The 14,219-nt window shown below is 42.5% G+C and overlaps 2 protein-coding genes across 2 annotated transcripts in view; both read left to right on the top strand.

The window, feature by feature from the left end:
- The window catches only part of kiaa0586 (KIAA0586 ortholog), a 172,906-nt gene that overhangs the window by 23,238 nt on the left and 135,449 nt on the right, over window positions 1-14,219 (top strand). The window contains exon 9 of the mRNA XM_088924648.1: window positions 1,845-1,950. Within this exon, the coding sequence (XP_088780774.1) occupies window positions 1,845-1,950 (106 nt within the window). The remainder of the gene's footprint in view (window positions 1-1,844; window positions 1,951-14,219) is intronic.
- On the top strand, window positions 7,427-10,498 carry irf2bpl (interferon regulatory factor 2 binding protein-like). Its single transcript, XM_088924649.1, has one exon. It carries the CDS (start codon window positions 7,801-7,803, stop codon window positions 9,805-9,807), a length of 2,007 nt encoding a protein of 668 aa, XP_088780775.1. The 5' UTR covers window positions 7,427-7,800; the 3' UTR covers window positions 9,808-10,498.

Genomic DNA, 14,219 nt, shown 5'->3' with positions numbered 1-14,219 from the left:
ATTTTAGTCTTAAATATGAGCTGTGGTACTGAGAGGTATAGTGGTGTCTGCCCTCATTATGTGGTGCTAAGCTGGCCCTGTATCAGGTAGATGTAAAGCTTGGGAGGTTGTGTCTGATAGAAAGTAGGAGAATTTGTGCATTAATTTTAAGCAATGGCTGCAAAAAGCTTGCCTTTCATGAAGAAAAAGAAAACATTTATTTGCACTGCACGTTATGCAGCTCAACTGGAAAAGGGCTGTCGGAGATGGTAATGATCCAGCATGGCTTAGCCTCCATTCTCTGGGCATGTGTTGTTTCAGTGGGAGGAGGCCCCCTAACAGGATGCTGTGGTTCTGTGACCTGAGGAAATTATGATGTTGGGTTAGAGTACACTATCTGTTTGGCGCTGCCAGACTGTTGTTTTTGGATGGGCCTTCAACGAGAATAAAATTCTACTTTTTGTTTCTTTTGCCTTATTGTCGTAGATGTTGCTGATGTCTGTGTAGTCCTCTGTACAGCTCTGAATGTATTCCTCTTTGGAATGAAATGACATTTATTTTGGATCCTTGCACATTTTCTGTATTGATTTGGAAGCTGGGAAGGGATTTCTGGACTATGCCCCGTTGAATTTATGTTTCAACAGCTATGCCCTTTTCACCGTTAGAAATATTGCTTGAGGCACTTTACATTCTTTGCACTGTATTTCCTGTAATGTATTCTGGGAGACTGTAGTAATTATCCACCGCTCTCTGTGAGTTAGAACTGTGCCAGGTTAAAATGAACACGCCTTGGAATTCTCTGAAATGTGTTTTGGTATTCCTCATTGGCACATAACTGGTTATTAACATGAAATCCAAATAGCTATTAAAAGACAAAATAAAAATATACGTTTTTCCCGGAACTTCCAGGAAGCATATAATTAAACATAGCTAAGAAAAAAAAAGCCACAAAATTAAGAATTCCATCGGGCCCTTTGTACAAGCATTTGCTTATGATTCTTTTAATTGTGCATCCAAGATGCAAACGGATTTTTAGGAAGATGAAGTTTGCTTTTTAAGCTTTGCATAGATACATTATTCCTCTGTTAGAATTCGTTTGCAAGCTCCAACATCAGTTTTCTTTGTCTGACTAGGACACAGTACCCATACTTGTATGGTGGGTATATTAGAGATGCACAGCTTCATTCTAAGCCTCTTTCACGTAATACTAGTTTTGCTCCTAATACTAGGTTAAGGGATGTTACAAATCACAGCATTACTGCTTAACACCAGTGATTATCTTAGGCGTTTATTCTTATTCATCTGTCATTTTTACCTGAAGTGGAAGTATTTTTATCCTTTATTAAAACAGAGAGTTATGATATTTTCATCCCTGGTTCCCGATGAGTTAAGAAAAAAACTCCTGCTAGAAAGTGTTGATCTTCTTACAAGATGTTTGGTGTTTTCCATGTAGTGAATAAGTGATGGCTCTGCAGATGAATTAATATTTTGCATGAATGAATCGTAGCAATACTGCAGCAGAATGTAAAATCACTGATTTACTTGAAAAATATTTGCCTGGGGAAAATGTACAAGGGCACAGAGGCGATGTTTATATTTCACTTGTATGTTTCCTCAGATTATACAGTAGTCATGTTTCTGTTTGGAAGGTGACCTGTAAAAGTTTTTTTATGATCTACATGTGTACAGTGTACTTTTTATTTCAGAATATTTACAGTCGAAGGGACTGAAAGTTTAGTTCCCCAGACAGAAGTCATTCAGCTCTGAAATAGTGTCTTATTTGATCTACATTTCCATACGCCCAGCTATAAATGTTTACTGTAGCAAATGTCTGAACCTCATTGTAAATCTCTCTGCCACTACAGGAAGTGGGAGGCTTTTGGAGGAGATACTGAATACCCAGGGATTACAATCTGCACGGGGAAGGAGTGTTACCATGGCAACAGCAGGCAGCTATACAGAGAGAAACAGGTAAAAAAAAAATGTTCACATCACGGGTTGAGACTGACGGGATATTGGGATTTCTGATTTTTTACTGCTTGGTGGTATGGTTGTTTATTCTATCATGGAGGAAGAGTTAAAAAAACTTCCAGAATGCTGAATGTGAAACAGGAATGGCGAAGTTCTCTGATGTGTGTCGCCAGTATTTTCGCTGTTTATTTATTTTTTATTCTGGGTCTTGCCGTCTACAATATCTGGAAGACATAAACTGCAGTAACCCAACATCCTGTTCGGTCAGTCTGTCCCTGCAGATTTCTGGGACCACAACCAGAATCTGCTCTTCACCCTCCAGGCTCTGACCAGCTCACCAAAGACACCAGCTCACAGTATTCTTGGTTAAGATCACGGGGTCCTAATTTACTGATCATTGGCTATGCCTTTTTTGTTTTGTTTTTTTTAAATTATTTTGCTCAGTTGGTGTCTTTGACTTTAGTATTGAGGGAGCTCATTGGATCAAAGTGTATTAATAAAGGACATTGCAGCACAGAGGAAAATATGTTGCATCCAGAACTGATGGTTATTTTTTATGTTGTTTGAGCTATGTCTCTCTCTGTGCTGGTTACATAATAAGCTTAGCTTTAATTAGACAGACACTAGAGGCTGTCAGCGGACATGAACCAGTCTGGGAAGACTTTGGATTTAATGATGTAAGCTTTCAGCCCTGCAATCTAAATAATTCTGAAAACTTTTTAGGAAAATGTGGACGCGGGGATTCCATTTTCAAAGATATAAAACCATATGTGCCTTACTAAGAGCAGAAATGTGACTTCCATGGGACTGCTTTGTGCATTTTTATTTGTCTCCCTCTGCACTCCCTGCTGAAACAGCCATGAGCAGACTGCAGCTGTGCTGATGAACTTCAGCAGGTCAGATCTAAACACCCTGTTTCTAATACTACTTGCGTACTTGCCCAGTGTTTGTGTGAAGGCTTATCAAAAACACGAGCTGTGAGAATCTCATCTAGCAGTACCCTGAACGTCTTGAAGAGAAATTTAAAATGGGTAGCTGAAAACAGCTCATACTGCAGCCCACTTTGGCAGTGTGACATAAAGAATATAGTCTTTGGCTTTTTGTTGACCTTACTAATAATAACAGTACTTTGGACATCAGTTTAAAAGGAATTATGTGTGACCCACTATTAGATTCACACTTCATTTCAGTCTTAGGTTAAATATAGGTTAAAGCTGTTCCTATTTTTCAAACAGCAATCTGACATGTTTGTTTTTTTTAGTTTTTTCTGAAAACTTTGCCACAAAGGGTTAAGGTTTTCAGAACTTTTTATTCCGCTGTCAAAAAGGAAAAAAAAAAGAAAGATCAGAACGGAGAGGCTAGATCACAAGGCCATTCTGATAGCCTCTTATCTCCATGGCAACTGCAACGGCATTTATCAGTTCCTTATGAGAGTAGGTAAAGTAAATCTGCATGCACATGGCAGGGATCCAACATTTCAAATGAAAGAGCACTTTGAACCGCTGCCAAGTTTAGAAGGAGCAGAACTGTCAGGACTGCTTAATGCTGGCAGTTTGTACTTGGCAGGCTTTTCATTTCCCAGAATGCATTTGCTTGGCAGTCGCCCAAGTGCTTAGCGGAAGCTAAAAATTAACCCCTGCGATTGACTGCGGCGAGCTGAAAATTTTCCACATGGATAGTGTCACAAACGAGCAGGGAGAAGAGGCAACACAATGGGAATCGGACAGGGTGGGGGCATCGAGTCAAAGAAAAAAAACACATTCACATTTTCCCATGGCTTGGTTAGATGGAGGCAGAGTGATTGGGCTTTCTTTGTTTGTGTTGTCAGGTTATAAAGGGAGAGAAAGGAGAATTCCGTTCAGCATTCTGAGCTGAAGTACATGTATATATGAACCCTTCCCCATGTCAAACAGCAGTTACTACTGCGAGTGTCCATGTAGCATTTTATACAGTATAGAGTATATGTAGTACAGATACAAAACAATACACAGTGATTGATCTTTGTACTATTCTTATTCCTGTATTTGAAATGGGGAATGTTTTATTATCATAAGAGGCTTAACAAAGGCTGAGTTTGCAAAGATCCCTTGCTGTCTCAGTGACCTAAAGATTTTAATGAGATTTGTATTATTTATACTTATTATTTATTGTTTTTATGTGAAATTGCTGCTTAGCCAGTGAACAGAGGGATCTATTATTAGTGTTAGGATAATTGGCACAAACATATATTTTTTTTTCCAATCTGTACTGAGATCAAGGGCGTCTGCTTCATTTTCCCGGACTAGTCACAAGCTTCAAGTACAAATAGACTGAAAATTGTCTGCAGCTCCAGCAGCTGGAACAAGCTCAGGAAAGCTGTCTGGCACTAATTCCAAAGAAAGGATGGGTTTTCAAGCCAGAACTGTTGATATGAGATTTTCTTCCTTTCTTAACTGTACCAAACGCTCAATATTTTTTACAAATCTTTGTCCCTTGCTCTCAAATTTCATTGTTACATTTTGACGTCTGGAGCAAGTTTAAGGCCCTTTTCTTGTCTTTATCAAACCTTGTGTGCAAGGCCTTTTGAAATTTAAATTGGAAGTGTTGGATTTCACATTTTTGCAGTGAATGAACACTTGCATTTTTACTTGTAAGCCATCAGCCATCATGTTGGGCTGTGAGGTGATGTAGTATAAAATAAGTAATGAAAGGCATTAACATACTGTAAGTCTGCTTTTACATATGTTTTAGAAAAGCAAGTGATGAATAAATAATAAAAAGCCTTAAATGACCTTACATGGAGATTGTGGAACATCTTCAAATGGTGTATAACATCTTCTAGTGAAGTTTTATGTCTGGTGTTAATTAAAAGTATAGTTTATATGTCCCCTGTGTTCTTTGGGAACTCATGTAACACGATGGACTACATTTCCTAAAGATTCGTTAACACTAAAAGATATGATGAGCAATGCCGTAGTAGCGTGCTTCTCTTCACAGTTTCTGTGCGCAGAGCAGAGGGGGAAAAAGGCAAAAGGCTTTTGTTGAAAAGATCTCTAGCCATACTTGGTTTCTTTTGCTTCAGCGGCATACAGTCTGTGTCTGTGGTATGCAGTAAGTGCAATAAATAATCTTCCTTTCTCTTTGTCCTGTCCTTTAGTTTTTTTCCACCTCTCCCTTACAGTTGTATAACAGGGGAAAGTTTTGTTCCATTTCCCAAGTGTTATTAATCAGTGGCAGAGGCCAGGAGAAGGGGCTACTCTTGGCTGTGCATTTAGGTAAACAGTCAGTGAGTCAGGGAATCCAGCATGTCTGAACTAACCTAATGTTTGGCAGATTTTAAACTAGCGTCTGCAGTCACGAAAACACATGGAGACAGCCCGTGGGACAGATCTATTTCTTCTGTGAGGATGCAGGAAGAGAGGGAGGCTGTGTTCATAATAAAAAGCTTGTTTACTACAATTGACGCTTGAACAAATATATAAAGCATGCACGTCACTGAGAGCAAAGATGCTGGTCGAAACAAATGTGTTGGAACTTTTCTGAACAGCTGCAAAATAAGGGCTTTTCACTGGGTTAAATCTCATTCCTTTTGCCCGAATTGTAATGAATCATTGAACTGTACTGCTGCTTTCATTTTTCTCTGTAGATAAAAAAGTCGATTCTGTCCACAGGCTCCTAGGTGAAACGCTTTGAAGAACAGAGTTGACGTGCCTCTTTGCTTGAAGCATACAGAAGGGTTTTCTAAAATGTGTTGTTCAGCTGAACTCGAGTAGAAGTGTGCGTTAACCAGTTTCGTCTCTCCCGTTATAATGTAGGTCTGCAAAGCTAATTGCTTTCGAAACATCGTTTTGTGTTGTGGATGATTGAGTTTTTGAACACGTTTTACACGAGCCAGTGAACCGGTTTGGGAGTATTAAGCAACGCGTAACATTTATTCGTTTCTTGTTTTTCGTCCGAGAGCACTTTTCACGACACAGCGCGGACATGTGACAGAATGTGTCCAGATTTAGCAGACAGCTGTCCGGCCGAGAACAGGGCCCGACCCGCGGGTGACGGCCTGTCCTCCGGCCACGGTACATTGTTATTGCCAATACCCGACTTCTTGGAAATGCGCACTCTCGATGCCAAAGAAGTCAAACGTGGGAGCCTTCGTCACCAGTCTCGCTTTCCCTCTAAACCTCTCGGGAGTCTGAACTTGAATTAAAACTTTGGTTAATATGTTTGCTGTATACTGCTACAAGAGTTTGCCTATCACTTCTTAAACTAAACGTGAACCGAGGCCGTACTTAGTGCGAGGTTTTTTAAAATCCGCTTTATAGCAGCCGAGGCACCTCGAGGTGCTACAGCGCATGCAAAACTCTCATTTCACAGTACGTGTGAAGGGTTTGGATTAATGTGTTAATATTCTGCTGCAGTGCTTGGAGCTACAGTGCATTTGCTTAAACGTTCTCACTTTGATTTATGGATCAACACCGACGTAAACTTGCAATCACTGAACTTGTTATAGTACATTTATTAGTAACAAGACACCTCTTAATTACCAGGTTCTTTTCTTAGAAATCTTCATACCTAGAACGCATGTTATAGCGTTCCTATAACATAATAAAGGTGTGTGGATTTAAGCAATATGCAGTCTGTTATTTTTCAACAATGGTCGTATACGATTTCATTTAGGAAGTGTTACACAGGTCAGATACTGCTGAGCGCAGATCTCGCTAAGCATGCATTCCTAAAAGCCTATACATGTGGACTTCTATTTGCATTTAAGATTAAGGTCATTAATAAAGGTTTCGTATAAACCGCTGTGTTATATATAGGTTATATGTTTATTTTTCAAAGGACGTCGGTAGCGATGCATGGAAAAATCATTCAGCAAAGTCCAGTCGTGCTTCTGTGCAACATGCAGGCGGCTCTGTTTATTCCAAAGAGATCTGAAATACAATCTCGGTGACGTCAGCGTCTAGCAGCTAGACAGATTGCTTTTGCCCGGGGAACATCTGCTTTGGCTACAGCGGGCTCTGAGAACAGGATCGAGGGGGACGAACGACAAAACGGACTGTTTTTATTCTCCTCTGCTTGCTCGTGGAGGTGTACATCAGCCCTACATACGGCGAGCATGCAAACACATATGCGTGTCGGTCGAGAGAAACAGCACATTCAGACAACGATGCCGGCCTCGCAAAAGAAAGTAAATTATAAAAGTTCACCTTCCCTTTTTCCGGAGCCCGTAGTAGTACAGTAATATTGCTGATGTAAGCAAAATAGAACTTGTATTTCTTTGTGCACGCCTTATTGCGAATGCCACTCTACCATTCAGGAAAACGGTAATAACATTTTGGAGCTACAATGCAATATTAATGCCTTTCTCTGGGAGCTTGCCGGGAATTAAGAGAGAGCAATGTTGCACATAGCGGACTGTCAGCAGTGCCCCGTTTTTAAACCTGATCGATTTCTGTGCAGTAAAGCCATTTACAACGCGGCGGGGAGGGGTTGGAGCATGCGCCGTAGGAGAGCAACAAGTGGCATGTCAGTTTGTTAGAGGAACTGCGGAGCGTGGTGCTGACGTCACGGCCCCAGCCAGGTGGCATTCCAAGTGGAGAGAGAGCGTAGAGTCACAATCAGAATTCAAAATCAGAATTTCGAGTCAGAATGTGAGGCGCGCGTGTTGTAAATGTGAAACCTGCAAGCTCAGAACCCCAGTCACACACATTTCACACGGTACCGGAGATCAAGAGCAGGAAGAGCGGTTGTGTGCACACAGCGGGGCCGAAAAGGAGGATTTACCGAGAAAGCAACACGGACTGAGACTTGCAGCAGCAGCAGCAGCAACAACAACACAAAAAAAAAAAGGGAGCGAAACGGGCAATCAACATGTCTTCTGCACAAGTCTCATCTTCCAGGAGACAGTCGTGCTACCTCTGCGATTTGCCCCGCATGCCGTGGGCTATGATTTGGGATTTTACCGAGCCGGTCTGCAGGGGATGCGTGAACTACGAAGGCGCCGATCGGATCGAGTTTGTGATCGAGACCGCACGCCAGCTGAAGCGCGCTCATGGCTTCCAGGACGGGAGATCCCCCGGACCGCCGCCGCCGCCGACCGTGAAAGCCCAGGCGGCTCTGTCGTCCAAGGAGACGGTGCATCTGAACCATGTGGACGGCTCGTCTAAACAGCCGCAAGCAGGGCTGGATCGCTACTCGCTGAACGCCGAGAGACCCCGTTTTGACTATCCGGCCATTGGCGCCCACGCTGGCAGGCTTCCGAACGGCCTGAGCGGTCCAAACGGCTTCCCGAAACCGGACGATGGCCCCCCAGAGCTCAACAGACAGAGCCCCAACTCTCGCAGGAATCACGGAATGGTGGCCGTCCCCGGCCAGATGAACGTGCCTCCCAACCTTCTCCCCCAGACCCTGCTGAATGGCCCATCTGCGGCTGCAGCCATCGCCCCACATGGGCTGGCGAGCCGACCGCCGCCTCCCACCAGCCTGGGACCTGCCCTGACCATGGCCACCCAGTCCATGTCCGACGTGGGGAAGAGACCGGGCTCCGTGTCCAGCACGGACCAGGAGCGGGACCTGAAGGAGAAGCAGCGGAGCGCAGAAGCCCTGGCGGAGCTCAGCGAGAGCTTGAGGAATCGGTCCGAGGACTGGGCGAACAAGCCCAAGATCGTGAGGGAGACTTTAATCACACTGTCGAACTGCACCCCCTTCGACGTGAGGTTTAAGAAGGACCACTCTCTGGTAGGTAGGGTGTTCGCTTTTGATGCCGTTTCCAAGCCAGGAATGGACTACGAGTTGAAAATATTCATCGAGTACCCCAGTGGATCTGGTAACGTGTTTTCCAGCGCGTCGGGAGTGGCTAAACAGATGTACCAGGACTGCATGAAAGATTTTGGTCGGGGACTTTCTTCCGGCTTCAAGTACCTGGAGTACGAGAAGAAGCACGGCTCGGGGGACTGGCGGCTTCTGGGCGACCTGCTGCCGGAGTCGGTCCGCTTCTTCAAGGAGGCGCTGGGCTCCGAGATGTTACCGCAGCCCTACATCGACGCCAGCTGCCCCCTGCTGCCCACGGCCCTGGTCAGCCTGCCGCGCGCCCCGCCGACCGCCAGCGCGCCCCGGGCCGGCATGCGCAAGAGGAAGGCGTCCCCGGAGCCCGACTCCGCCGACGGGGCGCTCAAGCTGTCGGAGGAGCAGCAGAGGCAGCAGTGGATGGCGAGCCAGAGCGAGGCGCTGAAGCTGACCATGACGGCCGGGGCGTTCGGCGCCGCGCACGGGGGACCCCCGCCCCTGGGACCCGGCCACCCCGCGCATTCCAACCGGACCACCCCCCCCGAGAGCGCCCCCCAGAACGGGCAGTCGCCCATGGCGGCGCTGATGTCGGTGGCGGACACCCTGGGCAATGCCCACTCCCCGAAGGACGGGAGCTCGGTCCACTCCACGACGTCCGCCAGGCACAACAGCAGCAGCCCGGTCTCTCCAGCCTCCATACCTGGCCAGCGGCGCCTGGCGTCGCGCAATGGGGACATGAACCTTGCCGGAGCGCCCCCACCCCCCAGCAGCCACCCTGGCATGGATCAAGTCCACCCTCAAAACATTCCGGACTCGCCCATGGCCAACAGCGGCCCGCTGTGCTGCACCATTTGTCACGAACGATTGGAGGATACGCACTTCGTCCAGTGTCCCTCGGTCCCTAACCACAAGTTCTGCTTCCCCTGCTCTCGGGAAAGCATCAAGGCACAGGGGGCAACGGGCGAAGTGTATTGCCCGAGCGGAGAGAAGTGTCCCCTGGTAGGTTCAAACGTGCCTTGGGCGTTTATGCAAGGAGAGATAGCAACCATCTTGGCTGGGGACGTGAAAGTGAAAAAAGAGAGAGACCCTTAGAAATTCTGAAGAAGAAATGAGAGATATATATATATACACGTTGTGAATATTGCAAACGGACAAAATTAGTCTTATGTACAGACATTATTTTCGTCGTATGTTTCTATATTTTGAAACAGAAGGTATGTACACTTCATTTGAAGGATGAAGCTGTTTTGTTAAACAGAAGTTATTGACTGGTTACTGCATAACTGTTTTTATTTCGGTGGCAGTGCGTTGGCTAGGTACAGAGTTAAAGCACTTGGCAATTACTGCTGCTAACGTTTTAGTTTTTAATTTTTTGTTTTGTTTTGTAAAATCATGCACTTCTCTAGATTACCAAGGCCAGTGTCGACACTTACAAAGTGCAAACAAATTGTTGAAATATGTTTATGAAGCCCTGGTCTCAGTCTCACTTTGTTGTTTGCAGAGGTAAGGGGGTATTTTGATTTTTGTTCCTTCTTTTTTGTTTTGTAATATTTACTAGGGCAATGTCTCATTTTTACCTTGTGTTTTTTTTAAACTACCTGTTTTGATTTTCATATTTTTCTTGTTTTTGCTCCTCTTTTGCTTTATCGATGCACGGATGCTTAAAAGTAGAGCAAAATGCTGTACATGAACATGCTCTGTTTGTTTATCCATTTCTGTAGTAACAGAAGACTGTAACGTGCCTTGGAGCTGAGTAAATTGTAATAAATTCAATTGATATTAACACTTGGTGAGTGGTTGGTTTGTTCAGCACGTGCATGACCTAATGTGGTGCACCAGGTAAGCAGTGTTCAGCACAGTGGATAGCATGTTAACAGAATTGTGTCAAAAGTCTTGGCAAAAAGCCTGAATGCACAGTCAGTATTAAGGAGTTACTGTTATGGGCTTTTCTTCCCACTCACCTATGCTAACAGTCTTGCCATTAGTTCATTTAAAGTTAAAGAAATAACTAAAATGCCTGGTGTTTACGAAGCCAAGATGAAGATCTACATTTTCAGTAGCCCAAAACATGCCAGGGAAGGAATCCGGTCCTGTCCTAGTGATTGTATCTATTTGAAATTATATTCCATATAATCAGACTCCAGACTGTTCTTTTTTATTTTCATTCTCTGTAAGCAGTTCTGTGTTTTCTCAAGGTGAGGTGTTGAGATGTGAGGTCTACTGAACAGGGCAGAATATTAAAGACAGAACCAGTCCAGTGAGAGAGTGGTTCTTAAGCTATTTGGGCAACTTTAAAATCACCACTAACACTTTTTGTATAAGCTAGTAATGTAACTCAGGAGGTTTAAACTTTTTAGTGTAGAATCTTGATTTTGTTCAGTAAGCACATGTAGATGTTTTTAGATAACAAAGAGACTACTAAAATAAGTAGATTGAGAGTGAAGGTCTGACTTGCTTTTCAGTCAATGCTGTGATGTTTTTAATCTATAAAAGTTTATTGGGTCTTTTGAAACAGCAGAATAAACATTCTAAGGTGGCCATTTTCGATAAGTTAAAGATAAAGTGTAACAGTAGGTCCAGTGCGGTTCAGTGCAAACACCTGCAGTGATAGGTGTTAAGTAATCAGGCTGGTGACACAAGCCGATTCCTTTCAGACTTATCATAATCGAGTGATATGTTCTGCATGTATCTCTGATCATTACCCTTTTAGTGGCTAATTAGAATTTTCCTGATTCTCCTCTGTGGTGTTATTACTTGTGAAAACAAATAGACATAGTAATATGTTGTTACCACTAGATTGTAAACAGTTTAATGGCAACATTTCATACAGCTGAGTTTTTTATCTTTTTACCCAATGAAGAAAAGTTCGGTTTATGAAAGTAGTCGCTGCCCAAGGTGAACGCTGGCGATAGGAAAAGTTTTAAAGATGACGTAACGGGATTATTAACGATCCTCAATTTTTTTATTATGTGTAAGGGGTGTTCTTGAAGAAAATGGCACCTGTATGTCTTTTTAAATGTTTAATCTGTGGCTTTAAATGCAAGATCAGAAATGGAACTTTCTCATGCCAATAGTTGTTTCAAAAGTCACCTGCCTGTCACAGTTCACTGAGTTCAACTGAAAGCTCTTAGGCAACTTTGCTCTAAACAGAAAACTATTTCCGTTGACATTTGTTTACATGGAAAAGCATAATAATGTTTAACTTGAGAGAGAACCTCAGTTTCTGCAGGAAGGCAAGTGGAAAATTGCTTCCAATGGATATAACCTATGAAAATAGTCTAAAAGCCATTTTATATACTGTTAAATATTATGTAAAACTTTAATGTTGTCAATGTCTGCCTTCTATTTCAATATACAAATCATTTAAATAATGTTATCAAATATAAATATAATTTCATTTCAGTTGGGAAAATATGTACACTGTATTCTTCTAGTCTTTTAAAGATTTGTAATGCTTTTGGCTGTCATTATGTCTTTTTTTTTTTACCAGTTTAGGCTGATCCTTACTTAGGATAAACATAGTTACTTAATTACAAGCCCTTAATGCTGGTATGGGTATACACATCTTGATCAATATGTCTCTGGTGGTATATTGATTAGGAGAGACTAATTTAAATACTTTTTTCTTTCTGTTTCATGGTGGTATCAACTTTAATGTTCCGAACACAGTTTAGGAATGAAACAATATCTTTCCTTTTCACAATTCTAACCAGCTAGATCATTGAACTTGTACTATAGATCTTTACTGCTAAAAGTTCAGCTATGTCTGTTTTAATGTTTTAATGCAGATTATTTAGTATGGAAAACAAACTAGGAACATTTTTTGAAAGGAAGGATGTTTTTCTGAGCTGCTCCTTCTGCAGTCATAGGGAATAATGTCTTTGATTTACAGGAGGAAAGAAGGGTGGCATCAAAATACTTTCAGGTCTTGGATACATTTTATTTTGTCTATTAATTTAATGAGGTTTTAATAAATAGGGATTTGCTAAGTCTTCACCCTATATAACTTTTTTAAGGCCTCTAAAATGGTTTTCGCTCTCTCCGGGAGTCTTCAAAACAGTGACAAATGTCAACGTTCCGATTCATTTTGTGTGTGAAATATATATTCTGAACAACCATAATGTAGCCATCAAAAAGTCATAGAAATTTGAAAATGCATCACTATGGATAACATGCATATAAGGTTAGGCAAAAGCCACTGAGTTTTGACCTCACAGTGGACAGCAAGAATAACTCTAGGGTGCAAGAGACATTGTGAACAAAATGTTTGCCTTGTACTCTGAATCTTTTGTATTGTATCCTTTTTCCGTTCTTGGTTGCCTGTTCTACCTTAATCGTTCCGTAATCATATAGAAGTTTAATAAATCTGTGGTTATGTGATGTTAGCATTTGCTAACAGTTTCATTTAAATAATTTCAAACTGAATGCTTTTTTATCCCCTCCCATGCCTTGATCTTCGTGTACAGCTTGAGCTTACTTCTGAAAGCACAGCCAGGAAAAGCATGATGGGACAGCTTAGGGACTTTCCTAGCATGTGGACGTAGATGGAATTAACTGCAGTTGACTGATTACTCGACTAGACAGTCATGTGACACAGACTCCTTTCCACTGGCTGCCTCACAGAAGAGATTGTGATTGGCACATGTAACATGGCTGTTGCTGTAAGTCATACCAACAATCCTGTACTGTCATCAAGCTCCTGCAGGGCCTGGAAGATGAATGGCTGCATACAATTTCTGCTTTGTTCGAGTAATTGCCAAGTGTATTTGCATAGCAGTGTGCATGGGAAACGGATTTGTTGCTTGAGGCTATGAAGTCAGGAGTTACCGATAGACATAAGGTGGCTGATTCAGAATTAGCCATGTGTGAGTCTTAAAAGGCGGTTAAGACAAAGGTAAATGTACACCTCCTGGAGAAAAAAAAATGTCTGGTTTTAAAGGCAAGTGAGTTAGTGCTGCGCAGTAAGAGACTATTGGTGATCCGAACTGGTAGGAAAATGACAGGTTGTTCCTGCCAGCTTACAAGTGCAGCACTTCAGTTTCCTTCCAGACTCGGTTTTGCAAAACAACATATTACAACTTTACAGGCAGAGAATTATATTTTTACATTGAGATTTTTTTCCCCACAGGGAATATAAAATAAGCACAGAGGGTACTGTAATCAGAAGTTATGTGTTTCAGCCCTTCAGTGAGATTTAAATATTTGTTTTGCTCTTTCTAATGCTCGTAGTGCACGTACAGTTAAATTACAGTGAAGCTCTGTCTTGTTTTTTTGTGAAGGTAAACAGAAGTTAAAACTAAGAGGAAAATTCTGAGGACATTGAGAAATTGACATTTTCCCCAAGGAGGCTACACGACCATGCTCCCTAGTTCCTCAGTTTTTATGATAGACATTGCGGGGGAGAACATATAAAATAAGAACTATGCTTTTACATACTGTCTAGGCTTTACCCTAACCCTAATTACCCCCATTGGGGGATCACAGTAATACACAGAGGTACGAAT

This window comes from Atractosteus spatula, chromosome 9 (assembly GCF_055471065.1).
Source record: "Atractosteus spatula isolate fAtrSpa1 chromosome 9, fAtrSpa1.hap1, whole genome shotgun sequence".
Classification (NCBI taxonomy): Eukaryota; Metazoa; Chordata; class Actinopteri; order Semionotiformes; family Lepisosteidae; genus Atractosteus; species Atractosteus spatula.
This window is presented reverse-complemented; position numbering and strand designations above follow the sequence as displayed.